Source organism: Drosophila miranda (genome assembly GCF_003369915.1).
Source record: "Drosophila miranda strain MSH22 chromosome Y unlocalized genomic scaffold, D.miranda_PacBio2.1 Contig_Y2_pilon, whole genome shotgun sequence".
Taxonomy (NCBI): domain Eukaryota; kingdom Metazoa; phylum Arthropoda; class Insecta; order Diptera; family Drosophilidae; genus Drosophila; species Drosophila miranda.
In genome coordinates, this window is record NW_022881614.1 from 18,896,426 (window position 1) to 18,919,434 (window position 23,009).

At 49.0% G+C, this 23,009-nt stretch overlaps 3 protein-coding genes and 3 pseudogenes across 3 annotated transcripts; 1 reads left to right on the plus strand and 5 right to left on the minus strand.

Moving 5' to 3' along the window:
* Nucleotides 1-1,590: 1,590 nt before the first annotated feature.
* LOC108158594 (beta-1,4-N-acetylgalactosaminyltransferase bre-4) lies at nt 1,591-3,408 on the minus strand. The gene is made up of 5 exons (XM_017291046.2): nt 3,176-3,408; nt 2,816-3,105; nt 2,322-2,745; nt 2,046-2,264; nt 1,591-1,989 (listed from the first exon to the last, which is right to left on the minus strand). Exons 1-5 carry the CDS (start codon nt 3,298-3,300, stop codon nt 1,794-1,796), a joined length of 1,254 nt encoding a protein of 417 aa, XP_017146535.2. The 5' UTR covers nt 3,301-3,408; the 3' UTR covers nt 1,591-1,793.
* Nucleotides 3,409-3,600: 192 nt separating this feature from the next.
* LOC117192237 lies at nt 3,601-5,786 on the minus strand (annotated as a pseudogene).
* A 423-nt stretch (nt 5,787-6,209) lies between these two features.
* LOC108158589 (heat shock 70 kDa protein cognate 5) lies at nt 6,210-9,173 on the plus strand. The gene is made up of 6 exons (XM_017291040.2): nt 6,210-6,428; nt 6,551-6,597; nt 6,936-7,514; nt 7,601-8,705; nt 8,768-8,908; nt 8,979-9,173. Exons 1-6 carry the CDS (start codon nt 6,339-6,341, stop codon nt 9,087-9,089), a joined length of 2,073 nt encoding a protein of 690 aa, XP_017146529.2. The 5' UTR covers nt 6,210-6,338; the 3' UTR covers nt 9,090-9,173.
* Nucleotides 9,174-9,188: 15 nt separating this feature from the next.
* LOC108158586 (ATP-dependent translocase ABCB1) lies at nt 9,189-15,819 on the minus strand. Its single transcript, XM_033396900.1, is given in 12 exon segments — nt 9,189-10,003; nt 10,069-10,187; nt 10,257-10,530; nt 10,532-10,804; nt 10,873-11,012; nt 11,080-11,350; nt 11,352-11,380; nt 11,449-11,899; nt 11,901-13,196; nt 13,280-13,548; nt 13,617-13,842; nt 14,729-15,819. Coding segments are annotated over 12 exon segments (3,525 nt in total). The 5' UTR covers nt 14,851-15,819; the 3' UTR covers nt 9,189-9,948.
* A 98-nt stretch (nt 15,820-15,917) lies between these two features.
* LOC117193822 lies at nt 15,918-19,770 on the minus strand (annotated as a pseudogene).
* Nucleotides 19,373-22,914, minus strand: LOC117192238 (annotated as a pseudogene).
* Nucleotides 22,915-23,009: the final 95 nt, after the last annotated feature.

Here is a 23,009-nt window from a genome sequence, read left to right on the forward strand (position 1 = left end):
CATGTTGAGGTTTTAAAAGAGTCACTCAGCACGACCGAAAAAGACACCCTGTATACGTATAAACGTGGGAACCGAAAGCAAAGGGATTACAGCTAATGCCTTTAGCTGTGCGGCTGTGCGAGCTGTCCGATTCCGCTTTGTACTCCGCTTGTGTGTATTAGTGAGTTCGCTGCATTGCCTACCGCACTGCACTGACCGAATTGTCGCGACAGAGAAATTAATAGCCAGCAATGCGTGTATGTAGGTGTATGTAAGTGTGTTTTAGCACCGAATTGTGCTTAACCGCCGAAAATTTGCTAGGGCTAACGAATGTCGATCGCGAATGATTATTAATTGACACTGCAACTCTTCGATCACGTCGGGGTCACCAAATCTTATGTGGAGATAATGTTTTTTATCCCCAATCGGCCGACTAATTATTTCGAATTAAACAAAACTCGGCGCAGAAATAAAATTACGATATGTTCTTTAATGCGTGACATCCAAATTGCAAGTGTGGCTTGCCTGCCCTTTACATTGCCGCTCCGATCGCTAAGCGCAGCTTCGCTCGGCCGACGTCGGTAGGCAGACGCAAAGCGGAGATAGCGAAGAGCGAGCTGGCAGAGAGCGTTTAGCAGGGCAAGCAAGCGCAGAGCTTTAACAAACAAATGAGTGACATAGACATAAGTAACAAACAAAATAAGCGGCTGAGGGCCAAGAATTAGGTGCTATTTGGCAAGCAGCTAATCGGCTGGGTTCTGCTCCGAACAATAAGTATTCTTGAGCACTTTGAGTATTTAAGGGAGGAGGGGGCGATTATCGCTACATTCTGTGACTGTGGTTGGATTTCGAATTGGAGCTAAATTATGGATTAAAAGCATAGCTCGCAAATAACTGTTTACACTTTCGGCGTGTCTGATAAAAACCTCTCATTGACGGACACATTGAGAAAATGGACTGAAAAGACCCGATCAAATCTGTTTTTGCTCAACTCGCTCTTCGCTCAAGCAAAGACCGATTTTTTCACTTCTCTTTTGTTCCTGTTTTTCACTGAGCATCTTGTCGCGAGTGAACGAACAAAGTGTCTTTTGCGTATGTATGCGTGCTTGTACGTGTGCTTATGGCAACTATCAATTTTTATGAATTCTATACGGTTTGACTATTGGAGCTTAAAATGAATCGTGAAAAGCAAAACGAAAATGTTCGTTTGCCAATTTTGCAAATAAATATACATATTACAATACAATAGCCCAAAAGTTGCGGAAAACATGAATAAATAAACATATACACAAAAAAAAAACTAAAAACACTTTACTCAGACACTTTTTTGGTTCTGCTCATCTAAAGACACGTTTGCTGTGAGCGCTTGACCAAAGTGTCTTTCTAAGTTGTTATTGTGAGACACGATCGTGTGTCGGGCTCACCCGAAAACCCGAAACACATAACACAAGCGAAGAGACAAAAAGTGTTCTGCTCAGTGAGAGACCGTGTCTTCGTGGTCTTTTTCGGTTTTGTCAGTGACGAGACAGCAAAGGGAAAAAGTGTTGACCGCCGTTTGCGAGCTATGATTAAAAGTATACTTTTATACTTTTAATTTAAAAGTATACTACATAGAGTTCTGTGAGTATATTGAGTGGAGATACTATGTACTACCTACCATACACACAATATGTGCGCTAATGTCTAATGTCTTCATCGTTTCGGCATAAATTTTCATTTTTGGGGGCTTCTCTAGTAAAAGAGAGAGAAATTCTACTATTCGAGAAAGTAATGTTGTCCTTTGTACATGCACAATAATAGATCGTTTTGAAAGGTCACGTATGGTTACGCTGTCTTTTTGAGTTGGGGTCTCGGTCTCCCCATTTAGGCAAACTCTTGCGCTCGGAGCTCCTTAGCTCTGCTAAATACCATGTGAAGGTCGGGAACTCCTTGATGCTGTAGATGCCATACTTGATTGAGTTGATGCCATCCATTTCAATCTTGTTCATGCCATTTTGTATATTCTCATAGCTGCAGAGGTTACAAGGAATTATAATTTTTCTAAATTTGGACACTTCTTCACTCACCGCTTGGGATTGGCCTTCTCCTTTTGATGCTTCAGCATCTTGTAGCGCGCAATGTTCACGGGGTACCTTGATATGAATAGATTCGCATGCTTCAATCTGTTGGACATATCATCGTCCTCGCCGCCCCAGCCGAAGAACGAGTTGGAGAATCCATTCACGGCCTGGAAGTGCTCACGCGTCATGGCAGAGACTCCGCCAAATATTGTTCGGTAAGGCAACCTGGCACAAAAGCGTGTTATGCAGGAAAGATCAGGAGATTAGCAGTGGCTTCCTTACTTGAAATTCAGCGTGTCAATCGCAACCGACATGTGCCGCGGCTGACGTGGACAATTGTAGAGATTACGATCGTCCAAAGGCAGTAGATCGACATCGTGAAATATAAAACAATCGCACTGATAAAGCTTTAAGGCCTCCAAGTAACCGATATTCATCATAGCCGCGCGATTGAAGGGCTTCCCGTTGGTTTGCTCAACAATGAATATGCGATAGGCGATGCGCTGCTTCATTAGAAACGGGTGTATGTTGCGGAGGAAGACGGAGAGATGGGCGTAGCGGTCGCGGAAGGGCAAAACAATGGTCACATGGTGTTGTGGGTTGCAATTGTCGGGCTGGAAAGCGCCGCCAGGGCGCAGCAAAGGGCCCAGCTCGGCCTCAATAACATCTAGTGATTCCAGCGTTGTGTTGGTCGTGACGGGTCCACCTAGAAGAGCATTTCTTTAACCATTAACCTGCCATTGCACAAGACAGACCAGACTGAGAGTATATCATACCATCTCGGGGATCTGGATCAGTGCAATTGGCATGGAGGGCGGACATGGTTGGTTTCATTGGCAGGGGCTTGTGTGTGCTCATGTTTGTGCTGTTGATGTTCGCAAAGGGGTGCGATAAGTCTTGTGGATTGGAAGTAAAGCTTGCAATCGCAATCACAGTCGTTGAGGTGGAGTTCTGAGCGTTGTGCAGCTCTCGCTCCTTCGATAGGGCCAGGGGCGCAGCAGGCAGCCGGATGCCCCCACTGCTGGCGTTCCTATGTATATGCGCATAATTGCGCACTCGCCGTATGCTGTAATTGATATAGCCAGCAAATGAAAGTGCTAATTGGCTTACTCCGCTCACCTCTTGCTCACACTTACCTTAGCTTGCTCAGGGACGTACCGCTAGCTCCGTCAGAGCGGAAGACCACAAAATTCAGCACCAGCAACAAACATATTGCGCCGGCCAGGAAGCGGATGAGATTCGCCTTTGTGAATAGGATCATGGTCCATGCATTGCATCATTCCGTGATCAACTTGCTTCCTCTCCGCAGTGGCATTTTCAGCGCAAACGGTCGTTTTTATTGTTAACAAAACAACTTTTCCCCAGCAGCTGATGTTTTCGCTAAAAGGTTAAGGGTTGCCGGACTATCAACTATCGATAGTGTTCGTTCGGAGGAATGGAATTCCAATTTGAACAAATATCGTTGTTTATTTTGCGGATCTCAAAAGTATCCTTAAAAACAGTGAGTTTACAATGCAAATGGGTATTGTAAATGGGCAATATTATAAAGCTGTCTTAACCGTCCTTTTTGCCCCATCTCTTGGAATGGGTCTTTCCTATTAAGATTAAAAAACAAGTTACAAACACAACTGATGATTTATAATAAATACAGCATGAAGCACACAGACCAGACCACTATCATGGCAATGGCAGTCGTATCGCCTCGTTGTCCTTTATGTTGACCACCCTGAACTGGTTTTGGTATGTATACTCTATGCGTAGGATCTTATTGTCCCCGATGCTGGGGTCATAGAAGCCGGGAAGATCGCTCTGTAAGTACACGAATAACATCAGTTATATTCAATATTTCATCAGGTTCTGAACAAACCTTTGAGGAATCGTATAGCTGCAAGGTACTGTCCCTGACCAGACACTGAATTGGTATAGTGACATCAAGCGACAGCTCGGGCTTGAACTGGGTGCTGCTGTTCTCCGTTGTGCAGCCATATACGGCTCTTGTGACGACCAGGCCCGTCTTCTGCAGCTCCTCGGTCATGATGCGATGGTAGGTACTCTGCATAAGATGGACGGCAGCACTGGCCTCCTGCCGCTTGGCCAACAGGCGCTGCTCGTTCTGCCGTTTTGTCCGCTCCACTTCGACGCTCTTGCGCTCGGCATCCATTGGGTCCATAATGGTCTTCTTAATCAAGAACCACGCAATTACGGGGGTCACAGAGGCATAAAACACAGCGGCGGGCACTATCTCATCGCTCAGGTGGATAGGAAACACATAAGACTGATTTGATCGTAGTATCCTGAAAGCAAAAATCAAGCGAAGCCATCAATGTATTATAGTCCAAAATGCAGGACACTATATTGTACTCACTTCAATTTAAGGATAACTCCAGAAGGCACACCAATCGAGACAGCTGCTGTCACAGAACTGTACTTGGAAATCTTCTTCTCCAGTCCATATTCGCCCATGAAGCCAAATGTTCCGACCCTGCAATAAGGATTTCGTGTTAATCAACCCGATCTGCGGATGTGAGAGCTACTTACTTCACGGCCAGCTTCAGCTTCATCTCATTTTCTATCATCTTGCGCGTGTAGGAGAGACCGAAGTAGATGTGCGGCGAACCAATTACAAAGGATGAGCTCAGCGTGTACTCGTCCTTGCTGTGGTCGATTTGTGTGGACATGGACGACTGGGGCCCGCGTTCAACGTCAGGCTGCCCACCGTGTGCTTGTCCAGCTGCACAGCGAGCGTGGAGAACAGGGCGGGTAGCACGCCGTGTTCCCGGAAACTCATGTTGGTCCCGCCGTTGAGCGTCGCCTTAGGGGAAAGCGTGCGTCCACCTGACAGCACATACTTTAGATATATTGCAGGCTGGGCTGGGCTTTGGCAAACTGATTACTTACCCTTGAGACCCACCAGGAAGCCGTTTCCCGCTCCAGCACAGACCTCCAGCCAGCCCTTGTTCAGGAGTCGACGTCCAGCTACCACAAACCCGCCACTGCCATTCCCGTTGGAGGAGTACAGGTTTCCGCTCATAATGATCATGTCCTTGCGCGTCAAAGGGGCCTCGATGGACTGTGCAATGCTCATTGAGCCTATCTCAACGCGGGGCATTTCCGTTTCATCGTAGGGCGCGAATATTTCCGTTGCGTTCACGTTAATGGTGATGTTCCCCCGCGGATTAGTTCGCTGTTGCAGGCGACGTTCATCAGCAGCTTGCGCAAGGCGTTCGTACTCTTCCCTGATCTCTGTCGGCGTCTTGGTCCGGTGGACAATCTCCCAGCCCTCGGTTCTCAGGCCATTTACGCCCACCGAGTCGTATATGGCCCTCTGGTGGGGATCAGACAGCACCTCGTACGCGCGATTGGTGCGGTTGAACATAATCTCCGCCTGCTTCTTGCTGTCCACATCGTAATGCTTGTCCGGGTGGTAAATGCGGCTCTGCTTCCTGTAAGCTGTATTAATCTGCTCTGTGGTGGCCTAAAAAACAAATTGATAAGACTGTGACGTGCGGGTGACGATGCACTTACATCTCGGGGCAAATTCAGAAATGTGTAGTAGTTCTCCTCCAGCTCGGAGTCGGATTCATTCTCCGAAGCCATGGCGCAGGCCGGTAAATACGGCCCCTGTTCGGTTTAGCGTTGCTTGGTAGTCGGACAGAATGGCAGCGCACGCACCCCACCGGCGTTCTCTGTGTTAATTTGTATTTCAAAATTTTTGGATAGCTTTACGCAATGATAGGCTGATAGACATGTATTGGGAAGGTCCGATAGTTTATGGTCACACTCACTCAAACATCGGTTCAAATAATCGAACATGCTATCAGCCCTGGATGATATCGATAACCGAACTTGAATCGGGTAAGGACCTCCATTACCGGCTGCCAAAAATGAGTCTCTTTCCATACTTTTAAATTCTGTACTTAAATTACTGTACATATGGTGATGAACTGCATTTCCAACAATTGACCAGGTAAACCCACCAAACCATCGACTTTTCCTGGATTTGCACACCTTGTTTTGTGCTTGAGGATAGAAGGTGTCACAATCGAGAAGTAATTGACATTGATATATAAATATCACAGTAGCGATTCTGCATCACTCAAACATCAAAACTTATTGTATTTTAAATAATCGAACCTGCACAAGCGAATGCTGTCAACTCTGGGTGAAAACAAATAAAACCTATCGTTCCGTTGGTGACCGATTACTTTTTTCCAGCCCTCGCCACTTACGGAAAACGTGCTCGCCTAACGAAATTTTGCTTTTTAATTTGACATTGTGCAATTAAAGTAAATACCGAAAATGCTGCGTGTTCCTAGGTTGTTGCCACGTCTCGCACGCCAAGCCGGCGTTGTGCCCACAAATGCATCGGGAGCTTCTAGCATCTTCCGCGTAAGTACCACGGCCGCCGTCTTTACATAATAGCCGGAGCGGCATGCTCACGCTCGGCTCGTTGCGGGTCATGTTTTGCGCGAACATTCTATAAAGATCGATGCATTCTCTCCTCTTTACAGAGCCTGCCAGGTGCAAGCAATGGACTGTGGGGTCAGCAGCGCCACAAGTAAGTGATCTTTAATTAATTTACATTTACAATGAAATTAAAACGAACAAGAGAGTGCCGACTGACCGACCGGTCGCCTAGGTAGTTGTGTAGTTGTGCTTATGTAATGGAACCTGCCAAAAAGATTTTAGCTTCCAGCAGACACTCGATGTTGCATCACAATGGATGCCAAGAGTTCAGCTCTTGATTGTTGGAAACATCTGGAGCTTCTTGCTCGAACAGAGATAGAGGTGCGGCCTAGCTCTATCTCTGTTCGCTTATCTAAGCTCTTTGCTGGCGTTGTCAATTTTAAATTTTCCATCTGCTCACGAGCAATCCATATTTCACTCTTTTTTTAGGTCTGGCGAGGTCAAGGGTGCAGTTATTGGCATCGATTTGGGCACCACCAACTCCTGCCTGGCCGTCATGGAGGGCAAGCAGGCAAAGGTCATTGAGAACGCCGAGGGAGCCCGCACCACGCCATCGCACGTCGCCTTCACCAAGGATGGCGAACGCCTGGTGGGCATGCCAGCCAAGCGTCAGGCTGTGACCAACTCTGAAAACACCTTCTACGCCACAAAGCGCCTGATTGGCAGACGTTTTGACGATTCCGAGGTGAAGAAGGACATCAGCAATCTGTCCTACAAGGTTGTCGAGGCTTCGAATGGAGATGCCTGGGTGTCGTCCACCGATGGCAAAGTGTACTCCCCCTCACAGATTGGCGCATTCGTCCTAATCAAGATGAAAGAGACGGCCGAGGCCTACTTGAATACACCTGTAAGGAACGCCGTGGTGACTGTGCCCGCCTACTTCAATGACTCGCAGCGTCAGGCCACCAAGGATGCCGGACAGATTGCCGGTCTTAATGTTTTGCGTGTGATCAACGAGCCCACAGCAGCGGCCCTTGCCTACGGCATGGATAAGACGGAGGACAAAATGTAAGTGTACCTTGGAGTTCAATGCTTTTTTTATTGCTCTTGAATGCATTGTAGATGGTTTCATTACTTTCACTCTAAATTTACAGCATTGCCGTTTACGATCTGGGAGGCGGCACTTTCGATATCTCCATTCTGGAAATCCAGAAGGGAGTTTTCGAGGTCAAGTCAACCAACGGCGACACCCTGCTGGGTGGTGAGGATTTCGATAACCACATCGTCAACTTCCTGGTGGCCGAATTCAAGAAGGACACCGGCATTGACATATGCAAGGACAACATTGCCATGCAGCGCCTGAAGGAGGCGGCCGAAAAAGCCAAGTGCGAGCTATCCTCCTCCCAGCAGACCGACATCAATCTGCCCTACCTGACAATGGACTCTGCCGGTCCGCAGCACATGAACCTGAAAATGACACGCTCCAAGTTGGAGAGCCTTGTGGGTGATCTCATCAAGCGCACCATTCAGCCCTGCCAGAAGGCACTGTCCGATGCCGAGGTGGCCAAGTCAGAGATTGGAGAGGTCCTGTTGGTTGGTGGCATGACCCGCATGCCCAAGGTTCAGTCCACCGTGCAGGAACTGTTCGGACGTCAGCCATCGCGCTCCGTCAATCCCGATGAGGCGGTGGCCGTCGGTGCAGCCGTTCAGGGTGGAGTCTTGGCTGGTGATGTCACTGATGTGCTCCTGCTCGATGTCACTCCCCTGTCGCTGGGCATTGAGACCCTTGGCGGAGTGTTTACTCGCCTGATTTCGCGCAACACCACGATCCCCACCAAGAAGTCGCAGGTCTTCTCGACAGCCAGCGATGGCCAGACCCAGGTGGAGATCAAGGTGCACCAGGGAGAGCGTGAGATGGCCAACGACAACAAGAAGCTGGGCTCCTTCACACTGGTCGGCATCCCACCCGCACCCCGCGGAGTGCCCCAGATCGAAGTGGTCTTCGATATCGATGCCAACGGCATTGTGCACGTTTCGGCCAAGGACAAGGGCACCGGCAAGGAGCAACAGATTGTCATCCAGTCGAGCGGCGGTCTGAGCAAGGACGAAATCGAGAACATGATCAAGAAGGCCGAGGAATACGCCAGCGCCGACAAGATCAAGCGCGAACTGATCGAGATCGTCAACCAGGGCGAGAGCATAGTGCACGACACTGAGACCAAGATGGAGGAGTTCAAGAGCCAGTTGCCCGCAGAGGAGGTATGCATAGACAAGGAATTGTTAGGTTTCGATCTGACTGATCCGATTCGGTTTAATTGCAGAGCGAGAAGCTGAAGAAGGAGATTGCCGATCTGCGCACGTTGCTGGCCAACAAGGAAACCGCCGACTTGGAGGAGGTCAGGAAGGCCACCAGCTCGCTGCAGCAGGCTTCGTTGAAGCTCTTCGAGATGGCCTACAAGAAGGTATGTTGTCCAAATATATGTGACCTGTGTCTGTCTTATCAGTTAATCAATTGATTCTTTCTTTTGGCAGATGTCCGCTGAGCGCGAGAGCAGTGCTGGCGCCGGATCCACCGACAGCGCCGACAGCAGCAGTTCAGGCAGCGACGCTTCTGGCGAGAAAAAGAAGGAAGACAAGAACTAAATTAGGCAACCATAGTCATAGTTGTTGTTCTCTTATTTAATGATAGCCTTCCCTGGATTTTTATTAAGATTTACGTTTAACATAGTTACATCATATTCCTTTTCCAAATCATAAACCACAATCACACGTGAACAACCGGCATAGCGTTTACCCAAAACTGTAAAAGAAGTGACAGAACCCAGAAAACGAAGACCATCCCATCCGATCCCATCCAGAAATGGGAGCCAGCGATCAATTACATAAAGTTTTTATTGTTTATTATGGAACCGATCGATGGAGCTCTCCTCCCCATCTGGAGCTGCGCTGTCCTTTCAGTGCGTGGCCAGTGCGGTGCTGTGTTCCCTGTAAGATTTCGCTTATTTTTACGTTTACTCTAACTAAATTCTAGTTGTACGGTAAGGAGCACAGCACAAATACGGCCGGAAAACGGCCACGCGACTGAATAAGCTTTACGGACACGGACACGCCTACTTCAAGCTACATTTGGTCGTTGGTTTCCAGTGGACAACCAATCGACACTGGGTAAAATGCAATTAAATTTAATAATCGATGTAAACTTAAAATACAAAACAAATATTTACCATCTACAAGTAGATCTGTTTTAATTGGGTTTTGAATTAAATTCATTCATAAATTCATGGGAGGAGACTTCAAAATAGATAAATAATATTAGGACTATGAACTTATTTGTACAGGATGATACTACAGGGGGTCTTTGATCGCAGTGCAGTTCCTTAAGCTATATCTAGTTCTATGCTATGGTATCGTATGCTATCTTTGTGGGAGCCGGTCTCGCAGACTACGCCGTTCTCAAACACAAAGATCACATCCGAATGGACGACTGTGGACAGTCTGTGAGCTATGCTGATCGTTGTGCGACCCTCGGATGCGGCATCCAGAGCATCTTGGACAACCTGCCAAAGAATAAAGCGAAAGATTATGATTGTTGAGAGCTCAGCTGAATGAGGGATGTACCAACCTTTTCACTGTCGGCAGCATGATCTTGGGGTTCCGGATGAGGGCGCGCGCGATGGCAATGCGCTGCTTCTGACCGCCGGACAGCTGGGCTCCCTTCTCACCCATTCTCGTGTCGTAACCCTAGGAGGAAATCACGGATTATATTTGAATATCCAGGGGGGATGTGGATTGCGGATTCTGGATGCTTACCAGCGGCAGGTTTGCGATGAACTCGGAGATGCCATTAGACTTCATGCAGGCTGACATGATCTCCTGGTCAGTGACAGACCTCGCGTTGTCGCCATAGGCAATGTTCTGCCGAATGGTGCGTTCGGAGAGGATCGGCTCCTGGGACACGATGCCGAGCTGCTGGCGCAGATTTGACATCGAGACGTCTCGAACATCGTGCTCATCGATGAGGGCGGCACCCTCGTCCACGTCATAGAAGCGCTGGATCAGCTGGATGCAGGTGGACTTGCCGCACCACCAGGGCCACCTTCTGGCCCTTTTTCACTCCCAGTTCCAGACCCTTGAGCACCTGGATCTCTCTGCGCGTGGAATAGCTAAACTCAACCTTGTCGTAAGTGACATTGCAGTGCCACGGTTCGCGCGACACACCCGGCCGGTCCACGATCATGGGCTGGCGCCGCAGGAAGGTGAAGATCGTCTTAGCGGCTGAGATTCCCTTTTGCATGTTGGGGGCAAAGGCCAGGGCGTTGGCAATCGAAGCCGTTGCCATGATCAAAGCCTGGGATACTCTGAAAGGGAAGGGAAGGTAACTTTAGGACTGGTCCTCTCTTGTTCTGCACTCTATTTGGGCACTTACTTGAAGACATCTCCGAATTCGATGCCCCGATTTATCACGCACCAGGTGCCGTAGTACATGCAGGCGGCATACGCAAAGAACATCAGGGAGCGAGCAAGGCCGTAGACCAGGCCGCGGAAGTGGGTGTTTTTCTTCGCTTTCTGTGGGTATAGTGGGGGATCGATTAGGGATCGAGTCGGGTATGGTTCCAGCCTGGTGGCCACTCACATTTACGGACGGGATGAGCATGCCGATGTATGTCTGGTGGAACATCTCCTCGCGCCCCATCGAGACGACGGTGCGGATGTTGGAGACTACCTCGACGGCCAGCTTGGTGCAGTTCTCCATGGTCTTGGCCGTGCCCATGTTCTCTTCGGCCATGAGCGTGCGTTGCATGTAAAATGCGATGAGGATGAAGGGCGTGAAGGCGAGGGCGACCAGACCCAGACTCCACTCGTAGTACATGGACAGACCGATACCGAGGGCTAGCGTGGAAACACGTGATCGTGCCGATTCTCTGGCCAGTTGCCTGCGGGAATCAATTGGTGAAGAAAGCAATCAGGAGAGGATTCTTTGTGGAATTGTGGTACAACTTACGCCTTGGACAGCGGCGGCATCGCCGGAGAGGCGGGCGCACAGACTCCCTGTGCCGTTCGCCTTGTCATCGAACCAGGCCACTTCCTGTTTCAGCATCGTCTCGAACATGAGGCCACGCAGGCGCTCCGTGAGCCGCTCTCCGGCGATGCCAAAGAAGTAGATCTGCATGAAGGTAGCGATGTCGTCGTTGGTCTTGACTGAGAGCACCTGCATGATGCTGCCGAAGAGTACGGCAAAGATGGGCATGGCACAGCCCATGATCACCGAAGAGATGCAGCCGACGGTGACCTGCGCCCACTCCGGCTTGTTCATCTTCATCACCTCCGCCATGGGCTTGACCTCGTTGGGGTCCTTGACCTTCTTCTTCATCTTCTTGTCCTTCGCGACGGCCTCTAGCTCCTTCTCATCGTCCTCCTCCAGCACCTTGATCTCCTCCTCGTCCTCGTCCTTGGTGCGTACCGCTCTCCACCACCTCGCCCTTATTGATCACGACGATGCGGTCCGCCCGGCGTACCGTCGACAGCCGATGGGCCACAATGACGGTCGTGCGTCCGGCGCTGTCCTTCTCCAGGGCAGCCTGCACCTTCGCCTCACTGGCAGTGTCCAGGGCCAAGGTGGCCTCGTCCAGCAGCAGTATCTCCGGATCGCGAATCAGGGCCCGTGCAATGGCAATTCGCTGCTTCTGGCCTCCGGACAACTGAGCTCCGCGTTCGCCCACCAGCGTATCATAGCCGCGTGGCAACTTCTTGATGAACACGGCCGCATTGGCGGCCGCCTCGATGTCAGCCCGAGTGGCGTCCTCGCGTCCGTAGCGGATGTTCTCGTAGATCGATGTAGCGAAGAGCACGGGCTCCTGGCCGACGACTCCAATGCGGGAACGCAGCCAGTTAATGTCGATGTCCCGCAGGCTGGTGCCGTTGAAGAATAGATCGCCGCCGGCGGGGTCGTAGAAGCGCTGCAGCAGCTGGATGCAGGTGGATTTGCCGCAGCCGGAGGGTCCGACCAGGGCCACCGTCTGGCCGCGATGGATCTTGAGGTTGAGACGGTTCAATATGGGAATCTCGCTGCGCGTCGGATACTGGAACTCGACGTCACGAAACTCAATGGTCGTGAGGGGCTCGTTGAGGTTCTTACCTTGATGGCCGATGGGATTGATGGTGGGGATCTGCTCGATGATGTGGAAGACCTTCGCGCAGGCGCCCTTGGCAATGCCGAATGCCTCGATGTAGGGCGCGGCCATGCCAATGTTCATCGAACCCATCATCACCGAGAAGAATACGGTGATCATCGTGCCGGCGTCGTAGCTGGCATAATACGGATCGTGGTACCCCTTGATTACCAGCCCCACGCCGTACCAGAAGGCCAAAGCGTACGAGGCATAGATGAAGAACCAGAGCATGCCGAAGCCGATGCCGGAGAACATGTTGCGTTTGATGTTCAACAGCTTGGCGGCCACAACGCGTTCCTTGTAGGCGGACACCTCCTTCTCCTCTCCCTCGAACGCCTTTACCGTGCGAATCCCGGACAGGGCGCCCTCGGCCACGACTGCTGCTCCAGCGTACTGGGTAACCTCTTGGTTGGCCAGCCGCCAAGCCGCGACGAAAGTCAGCGGCAGGCTCGTAAGGCACACCAGAGACAGCTGCCAGCCTTTGACGAAGGCCAGCACCAGGGATCCCACAAAGGACACAAAGTAGTGGACGAACATGACGACTTTTTCGGCGAGACCATCCTCCATTTTGGACAGATCCCTGGGGGAGAGGGAGAGATGGGAGGGAGAACAGTGAGCGATTGATGCGGGGATGGATGGATGGATGTTTGGGGAGCAACTTACTCGTTCATGCGGCTGGCCACTTCGCCGCTCTGGTTGAAGTCATACCAGCTCATGTCCTGGTGCAGGATGGAGCGGATGGTCAGAATCTGCGAGTGGGCGGCGTAATTGAAGCAGGTGATCGAGAGATAGGAGCACACCAGCATCACAATTCCAATGTATGTGTTCTGCAGCGAGAACTCGCGCACCTTGTCGAGGAGCAAATCTCCCACGTCGTCACCGTCACGTTGGTACGTCCTACCCTCAGCTGCCCCGCTCAAATCGATAAAGTTCTATAGGATGTAGGATTATATAGAATGCGTATGAGAGATAGAACCACACAAAAACTACTGCCACTTACGTTGGCCAGGTTGCCGAAGAATAAGCTGTTGGCGGGAGTCGTGAGACCAGTGGCTACGGCGGACAGAAGTCCGATGACATAGAGCATGCGGTCCTTGGTGGTGGCATAGCGGAACATCTGGAAGTAGTCAACCTGTTTGACCTCCTCTATGTAGGAGCCATCGTCCTGCTCCTCCTCTTCCGCCTCGTCATGCTTAGAATTATTTTTTTTCGTCTTTTTGGGAGCACTGCAATAAAGGGGACGCCAATCATCGGTCATTAACACAGTCGTTTCTATTGACGCCATAACCGCTTGAACATGAAACTATCAGTGGCGTGGCCCTATCGCCTGGCGATTGCAAATTCCTTATCTTCGAATGACACCAGTATCAGCTCATATCAGCCGCCTACTACACGTCCGCATGCCCTTATCAAAATGACGACATACGCGCGTCCATATGTAGAACGTAATATAATATAATATTATCATGTTGTGCTGCAGACGTGCTTTATTGTGCTTCTTGTTATTTTCTAAATTTATTGTTTTAGACATCGATGAACGATACGATACGATACCCTAATCAACGATGAACGTAAAATACATTAATTTGCAGCCACCCAAAGTTTTCGGTATTTCGTATTTAGAAAAACTATTCTAAAATTTCAAGCAGATCTATTAATGCCTGGAATCTATCGAAAACTTTGTATTGGATATTGGAAGAACAGAGAAGTGACACACTTGAGGCTTGAGAGGGTATCAACAAGGTCGTCACTCGATTTTTTTTATTAGGGTATAATTAGCAATGTCATCGTTGAAGTGCCAGTTTGGTAAAGGTTAAATACTTCTTTTAAATTTCTTGCACACAACAATGGCAAGGCAGGGGTATACATCTTTCATATAAAAAAATTATAGAAGTGCTTCCTTTCATTATACTGGGAGAAACTCATCTCTTTCGAAGAAACTAAATGATCGCTCAGGTTCGGTTCTGAATGAGTAGATACTCTTCAGTCTATTTAACCACTGTTCTGTTTGTTGCACACTTAATTTTTAATTTCTTGCAGAATTGCATCAATGATTCACTTTTGCACTTTGGATGTCCTTTGATCGTTTCCGTGGCTCTTATTCCAACTTACAAGCTCTTTGAATCTTTGTCCTGGTCTTCGAATGCTGCTGATCCCAGGACGATGTTCGTTTTGTACTGCAAACGCGATTTGTCATCGTCATCCTTGACGATGACGCCGTTCGAGGCGGTCATCCTTTTTCTGTATCGAAGTAAAAGTCACACTATATCGATCTATATATCAATCCGTTTAAGGTATCAGAGACCTCCTGGTGATCCTAGTGGTACCGCTGAGCGAAAGAGACTATTAAAATTTGTGCCCAGGTGCGGTCATTTATATGTATATTCATAATGCTCCGAGCAGTCAAGAGCCATAAGCGGTCCTTATCACGTCTGATAGTGCTTATCGACCATGTTAATTGAACGAATCGAAGTGCCCAATTCTTAAGACTAACGGTGATTCTGGTCTGCTGGTGAAATACCTGGCCAGCAATGCCATGGAATGAATGAAATACCTTAGAACGTGAAGACGCGAAATCTGAGTGATCGATCCCATTGGAATGCCATTTGCTCCACCTGGTGATGGGGTATTCTTAATGGCATCAGTTGGCAACTGTCTACTTTTTTATATTTCATGATCAATTGGCTTCGAAATTTGATGGGATTTCAGGTAAATGCACTAAATCTATTGATTGCATATACAAAACTACAATCGATCATGGCATTAAAGCATATAGTGTGAGTATATCTTCATCTGGTATATGTACATATATTTTCTCAGTTTTCATTGTGAGTCCTGAATCCTGACTTGTCCAGCAGTAAGCCCATTTAAATTTATTTAAAAAAGGTCTATAAAATGTTTTGTATATGGACAAAGATACTTTCGGCATTAGGAAAAGCTAATTCATCGTTATCCCACTCTAAGTACTAATGAGTAATTTGGGGAAACAGTTCGTGCATGATCCACCCTCAGCTATGAATTAGTAATAAATGGAAAAAATTCGTATGGTTATCGAATGATGAGAGGTGGACAGAGTGCGGGGCTGCCGGAGACAGCAGTTCAAGTAGTATAGAGTACGAACACACCAAAACTGAATGTCTTGCCCTTATCGGGCCTTCCTCACGCGCCCGAATATATTGTACAAATCGAATTATGACGTGGGCGCGTGAAAAAGACGAACGATAGCATTACTCTGCAGATTGAATGGTACTGTTCGGTGATTCGGCGAATCCGATTGTGGAAATCAGTCGGTGGTAGACAATTAAGCAAATCCAGTAATGATAATTTATTTCTGATTTCGAAATAGGCATGCACTTGAGACCCCCTGCGAGAGGCTAGCTGGCACTTCTGAATAATTGCTGATTATCTCTGGACGTCATGGGTACTCTGATTCAATTGCTGGCAATGGATTGGGGGGAGGCCAGCTAGGAGATCCTCATGACCATGCGCAAGGCATCGCGATTGATCTTGGCCTGTTTGAGAATGTGAACCTCCACAAAGATGTCCGACTCGTACTGCAGGTAGTTCACGCATTTGTCCACGTACAGGAGTGACTCCTCCAGCCGGTCCTTGGTTGACAGACTCGTCTCCAGGGACACACGACGTGTTTGATCGGCAAGGGCCGAGTGCAGCTCGAAACAAAGCGTGCCGAGCGTGCGTACCTCACCTGTGGATACACATAATAGGATAGAATCACTTGAGATAACGCCCCCCGCATACGCTGCAAAATATCAGTTACGGCCCTTACATGGCGCAATGGTCTCGTATAGTTGGACGAGATCCCAGGCGAACTGCAGCTTCAGTGCCAACTTGTCGTCGGTCGTTACCATCAGCTCCTGCTGATCCTTGGCCAGGAGCTGGACCAGCAGAATCTTCACCTCACTCATGTGGTAGTGCCGCGGCGGCAGCCACTTATCGTAGTGCTTCAGGTATCTGCAGAAGGGAGAGCAGACGAGAAGAGTGCCGAGTTGAGACAACTTTACCACTCACTTTAACCCGTTTTCGGCCGTTTTCTCCATACTCTGCAGGTCCTTGCCCGCCCGCTCCAGGATCTGGTCTATATAATGCTTCTGTACCTGTTTCTGGCACTCGTGGCACCTGGAAAGGAGCACAAGGTTATTGGAGTATTAAAAGGGGGCACGGTACAGCGATACGCCGTGACACTCCCTTCCAACTTCCATTCCAATCGTCGGTTTTGCTTGGCAGCATCAGACCATCGCACCGTCGGTCCTCACACTTTATGGCGCTGTAGTTGGTGCCCAGCTCTGTGACATCCGTACAGCGATCGCAGGCGCACTTGAAGAGCTTCGTCTGGACGAGGTGCCGCTGTCGATCAGCGGTACCCCACATTGCGTCTGAGTAGCAGATGCTCAAGTGAGAGTTTTTCTTGATCTCGCGCGGGGCCCACAGGATGCAGTGTCCGTTCTTGTTGAATCTCTTGGCCAGATTCGGCATGCAAAAGTGCTCCGTGAAGGAGGCCGTATAGAAGACGGCCACGTGCGGGGGATCGGAGGTGGGGACTTCGTGGCCATTGATCTGGAGGGCACCCACTGCTCTCATGACTTCCTCCTCGCTGAACTTCTCTGTCTTGAAGAACCTGGCCGAAAACCGATGATTAGATTAGAATCGCATCAAGAGTCTTCCCAAATGTTGATACTCACTTGGGTATGAACTGGCCAATGCTGGCCAGGTCCGCCTTCCACTGGTTGGACCCACGCCTGGTCGACTCCAGGGACTCCAGCTATTGGAACTTGCTCGCCTTCTCCGGGCTTGTCTCACCGATGAGCGGACAGCGCATGGTGCTCACGCAGGTGTACAGCGGATGGGAGCCGTTGAACTCGTGAACGTTGACCTTCTGACCCCGCTCCTGGGTAAGCTGACACTCGGGTCCACACAGGGGCCATCCGCATAGGTCACAGTCAATGTGATCCTCGGACTCTATAAATATTCTACTGTGGAGTGTACCAATGCTGTGCTAAAGGCAAACAAAACTCATGTGTGGATGAAGCACCGACCCTAAAAGTAGCCTTCAAAAGATAGAATACAACTGTGGCGGCGCTACGGCCGGGGTATGCTCGCCGCGTTGGGGTTCTCTGGATGTGATAGCTGAAAGACAGTCTCGTGGTTCAAGAAGGCGAGGATTAAGCGATAAAAAAATAGAGTTGATTTATTGTTCTTAATGGTACAGAACTTAGTAGGGGCTCATATCTTCCATCGGGGTGGCCGCGCAAGTGGCTGGTTCGAGTGATCGTCCGGCCGATTTTGGTCTAGGTCGTGACGGTTTAAGTACGCTCCGAGAAGATTTGTTGCGGAGGTTTATGTGCGCTCCGAGAAGTTGGGAAGCTTGAGTACGGCCCGAAAGAATTGGTCGACGGAGGATAAAATCCACTCCGAGAGGGATCGAAGGTCGACGATGAAGTACACAAATTAACCGTATTTTGGAAGAGGCCCTCAGAGCAAAGGGCCCACCACCTGCAGCAGCGGCTGCAGTACTTGAATCAAGTACAATACTTGCAGGGACCACCGCCACCGTCGCAGTACTTCCACCAGCCCTCCTGCAACAGTATCAGCCAGTGCAGCAGCCGCAGTATCAGCAGTACCAGCTGCCCCATGAGCAGCTGCTGCCTAAGGACTAGAAGGCCCGAGGCGTCGTCGGTAGCGAAAACGAATACGGCAATGTTGAGATGTACAGTAAAGTTTTCTGTTATTAATTATTAGTATGGGTATAAGAAATATAGAAAGAAAATAAATACTCCAAAGGAGTATATTTGCTTACAATGATCCTATTGTTGTAGCACAAAAGAGACTATGGCGTAATAAGTCCCATGCACCGTTTTCAACTCAAAGTCCTATCCTTCCCATGAGTGGTCTTAGCGAAGTTTAATTTGTGGAAGACGTTCTTCACGAGCTCTGAAGATTATTTATTGACTGGAGCAATCTTTGACCAAATTATTTATTGACTGGGACAAATCGATCATGCTGTTCGTCACATTTTCCAGATTTGGAAAATGAAAGATCGTTGATGAGGAACAGTGGTTGCTTCCGAAACAGATTTGATATTTAATTAATTTAATTTAAGTTTCAACAGCTGGACTAGGCCCGCACCTTGCGCAAACATTTGGACATTTACAGCAAACAAAACTCATGTGCAGATGTGGCACCCACAATTAGTATTCTTCAAAATATAGAATACAACTATGACGACTCTACGGCCGTATGCTCGCCGCGTTGGGGATTCCCAGAAATTTGTTAGACCTCTGGATATGGTAGCTGAAAGTGTCTCGTGGTTCAAGAAGGCGTGGATTAAGCGATACAAAAATAGAGTTTAGTAGGGGCTCGTATCTTCCTTCTGGGTGGCCGGTTTTGGTCTAGGTCGCGAAGGCTTAAGTACGATTTGTTGCGGAGGTTTAATATCGCTACGAAATGATTTGTTGCGGAGGTTTATGAGCGCTCCGAGAAGATTTGTTGCGGAGGTTTAGGGCGCTCCGAGAAGTCGGGATGCGGAGGTTTAAGTAAGGTCCAAAAGAAATGAGCGACGTAGGATGGAGGAGGCTGATGATGATCGCTCTGGCGGAGGTTCTTTTTGTTCCCGAAAAGCAGCTGTTCCGGTGCCTTGGCTATGCTATGGATGTGCTATGGGCACACTGTGGATATGGTTGTATATACACATACACTGTGTATGTGGTTGGATTTATGCTTCTTCTGGCTTTCTATTTGTTTTTTTTTTTTGTTTATTATAATAGTAACGGGAGGTTTCAAGAATTTTGTCTCTTATTTACCAATAATCCTGGTTGATGGATGCATGCATATTCTGATTTATTTTCCAATTCAATTAAATCATCCTACTGTATGTGCAATCGTTTGAGTGCTCATCTCGGCAAGGAGCGGGCCTTGCCTCTCCATCTCTGTCCCTGGGTCAATTATAGCTAATAAAACTAGAAAGGTGTATGCGTATGCGAATGCAACGGCGATAGCACTTCGATTATCATCAATTCATAAATACAATTTTTACACAATTTATATAGCCTCCACCCAGCTATACACTGAGGTATATAAACTAATGGCGCTTCTGTCTGCGCCTAAACCTTGATTGTGGCCTGTTTTTCGGCTGGCATGTTGGATCCGCCCGCGCTATCGATCAAATCTCACTCTCATCCGTTGGCTCAGAGGGCTCGCGCACCGTCACAAACTTCTGCAGGGTGACGTTCTCCTTGTTATTGTTTGTCTTGCTGCCGCCGACACTGTTCCGCCGCTTGCCCTTTTCGCGCGACTTCTCCGGCAAGCCGTTGACCTGAAAATTGTCACTTTGGAATGGTATCGATATTGGTATGCTGTATTCGCTTTGAAATGCAGTGGTTTTTTCCTTCTCCTCGTTATCCTTTCCCCTTTCCTTATTCTTATCCCGATCTGCTGGTGCTGCTGCTGGTGGTTCCGCATTGGTTTTGACATTGTAGTTCCCTGTAATAGCAGAACGAACATTAATAATTAACTACTCTTTGTGCCTGAGTTGTAACGTTTCTAACCTTTGGCTCCAAACATATCCGCGTGCTTGAAGCTACTCCGATTTCGCTTCCCTCGCTTGCGCATGTTGAGCCGCAAGGTAGTCACGCTGGTTCTGCTGCGCTTTGATTTTGAGGTGTTGTGCTGCTCATGGATGGGGGTCGTGGTCGTCTCGACGGTCGGCTGTGGCTGCGGCTTTGGCGAGGGGCCGGGACTCACACTTGGACTCGGGGTGGTGCGGCGTCCTCGGCTGCTTTCGGTGTCGGAATGATTACCCAGGTAACTATTGGCCGTTATATCTTCCTCTTCAGCCTCTGGCGACTCTACGTCATAGCACTCATCGTCCTGGTCTATGATTTCGATCTCTTCTTCGTCGTCGTCAGAGAGAGCCTGTCGCAGCAAGATCTCCGGTCCGCCGCCATAGATGCCGTGCAAGAGCCGCCATGAGCGCGCATTAAGCTGAGCATAATCCGATCCCATCCTCACACTGCGGATGGTACAATTGCTATCCGTGGAAGAGGCTATTCCATCATTCTTGATGGGGCCCGGCTCTTTGGAGGTCTTACCGCGGGAGAAGTTCTGCCAAGACCGCAGCCAGGGCATGTCGATGGCAAAAATGGAAGATGAGTCGAACTCGCTCTGAAGCCCGTTCAATTTGGTAAACTCGCTTAGCTGCTGTCGCCTGGAGATCGCCTCAGCCGCGCGCTTGCAAATCTCGCACTCAAAGAGAATGTTCACTGGCGGTCCACCGCCGAAAGTTTTGCACAGAAAGTCCCACAGGGGCTGGGAAATCGGCACTGCAATCTGGCTGATCATAGGCATTTTGGAATGTAGAACGCCGCCATGGGGACACAGCATTTCCTGGTTATTGATGGGACCCGGCTCGGAGAAGGTGGCCAGGCGGGAGAGCCACTCGCGCGTCACATAAAACTGAATGTCAGAATCGCAGAAGGGGTGTAAGTTGGACAGATGTTTGTCTTCTTCGCGGACGAGCAATTGGAATACACTTATTTCACTAATGCAAACTGGCACCTGTACATGCTGTTGCCTTTGAGCTCGTCCGCACTGAAAAAACTGGCCATGCAATCGTAGACTGTTACCGAGGGTCCATAAAGCCACGATCTAAACACGCCCTACATCCACGCCAACCAGCCGTCATTGGTTCTGCTTGATGTTTCGGCGGCGCTCAGACTCTGGACACTTAGGCTATGCGTTTGGTGCAGCACATTGAGAAAGTCTCTTGTGGGAATAGGCAGTGAAAGATCCTGGAATGTTTCCTGCCGTGAGGACACCCGATCGCAGGTGAGGCATTGAACGGCGGAGAGCAGTTTGCCGTCAAACACGTCACTGATGATAGAACGAGCCGACTCTATTGGTGGTTTTTGATCTGACGACGTTTCACGTTGTTTCTGTTTACGCTGCTGCTGCTGCTGCGGCTTTGGAGGAGCCTCTGGAATCGCAGTGCTTGAACCGATGACAGTTCGGCTGGGCGTAACAAAGAATTCGGTGTTTATCAGGACTTCCCCCGCGATTTCGGACATGCTGCTCTCACACGTTTCATATTCGCTTTCGGCGGCACTTCATCCTCGTTTTCGTCGTCAGTTTCGTTGGGCTGTTTATTCTGACGCTGTTGCGATTGCTGCGATTGCCGCGGCTGTGGAGAAACCTGCTCCGTGAGTTCCTCATGCAGCTGATCCATGAAGCAACGAAGGAACTCCTGCGTGTCATGCTGATGGTAGCCCCGAAATATCGGATGCACCGATCGTATGCCATACAAAATGCCACGGGGGGCGATGTATTCTGTAAACAACACATTTTGAATAGCACTTTGTTCCATCTATCAGAATCAATGACGAATCTACCTTTGGGGTCTTCTATCTCCGACCAGATTTCCTGCATCAGGCGAATGTAGCTCTTGGCCAGACCCGCTGGCTTACAGATTCGGGCATTCGCTCTCTGATCCGCAATGTACTCCACCAGATCGCTGCAGTTGATGAAGTAGTGAGTCATGGGCGGCAGATTACTCAGCGCTTGGAGTGCCGAGTTCATGTAGCATGTGTTGGCAATGTTTAGCAGTCCGACGAGGCCTGTCCCGGAACCGACAACATCCTCTTCCATGCTCTCGTCTTTCTGGGCAAGCGAGTTCAACGATCCACTGAAGAGCGCTTCGTGGGAACTCATGATTCTTTCGTTTAAATACGGGTCATGGTCGACATCTGCCATAGCGTGTCCGTTTGCGTGCTGCAAGAGGAAAGGACGAACAATTTCACACGATTGTCAATGTCACAAAATCGAAAGTCATGTAATAGAGTTCACTTCTGATTGGTCAAGACAATGCGAACGAAATACAGTCCAGCTCGTGGTCTCACACACTCACCTTTTGTGGCAGGTCCGACTCCAGAGTACGATTATTGATTTCTACATGTGTACTTTGCGATTGTGTGTTAAGCCCAAAACTCATTCTACTTATTCGCTGTTTGTATATTTTTCTATTATATATTTGTAAATTTTATATTTTGACTGAGGAATTTGGATTTGAGTAGGGGACTAGAGGTGTCAAACCAACGAGGGCACTATCGATAGTATCGATGTTATGGTGCTAGCCGCTACAATCGATGGTTTGACAGCTCTATAGGGGACGGCCGGGCAGCTACCGATGTGGCCAATCGATGTGTAGCAATCGCAGGTGATACCAAAGTTACTGGACTCTGTGTCACACAATTGAATAGTCCCACGACAGTTCAATCAATAAAAAGGAATTAAATTTTGTTGTTTATGGTCGTATTCGACTACACTTCAAGACCACTATCGATTGGTGCTACTATCGGCTGCTTAAACTTCAATGCATCCCTGT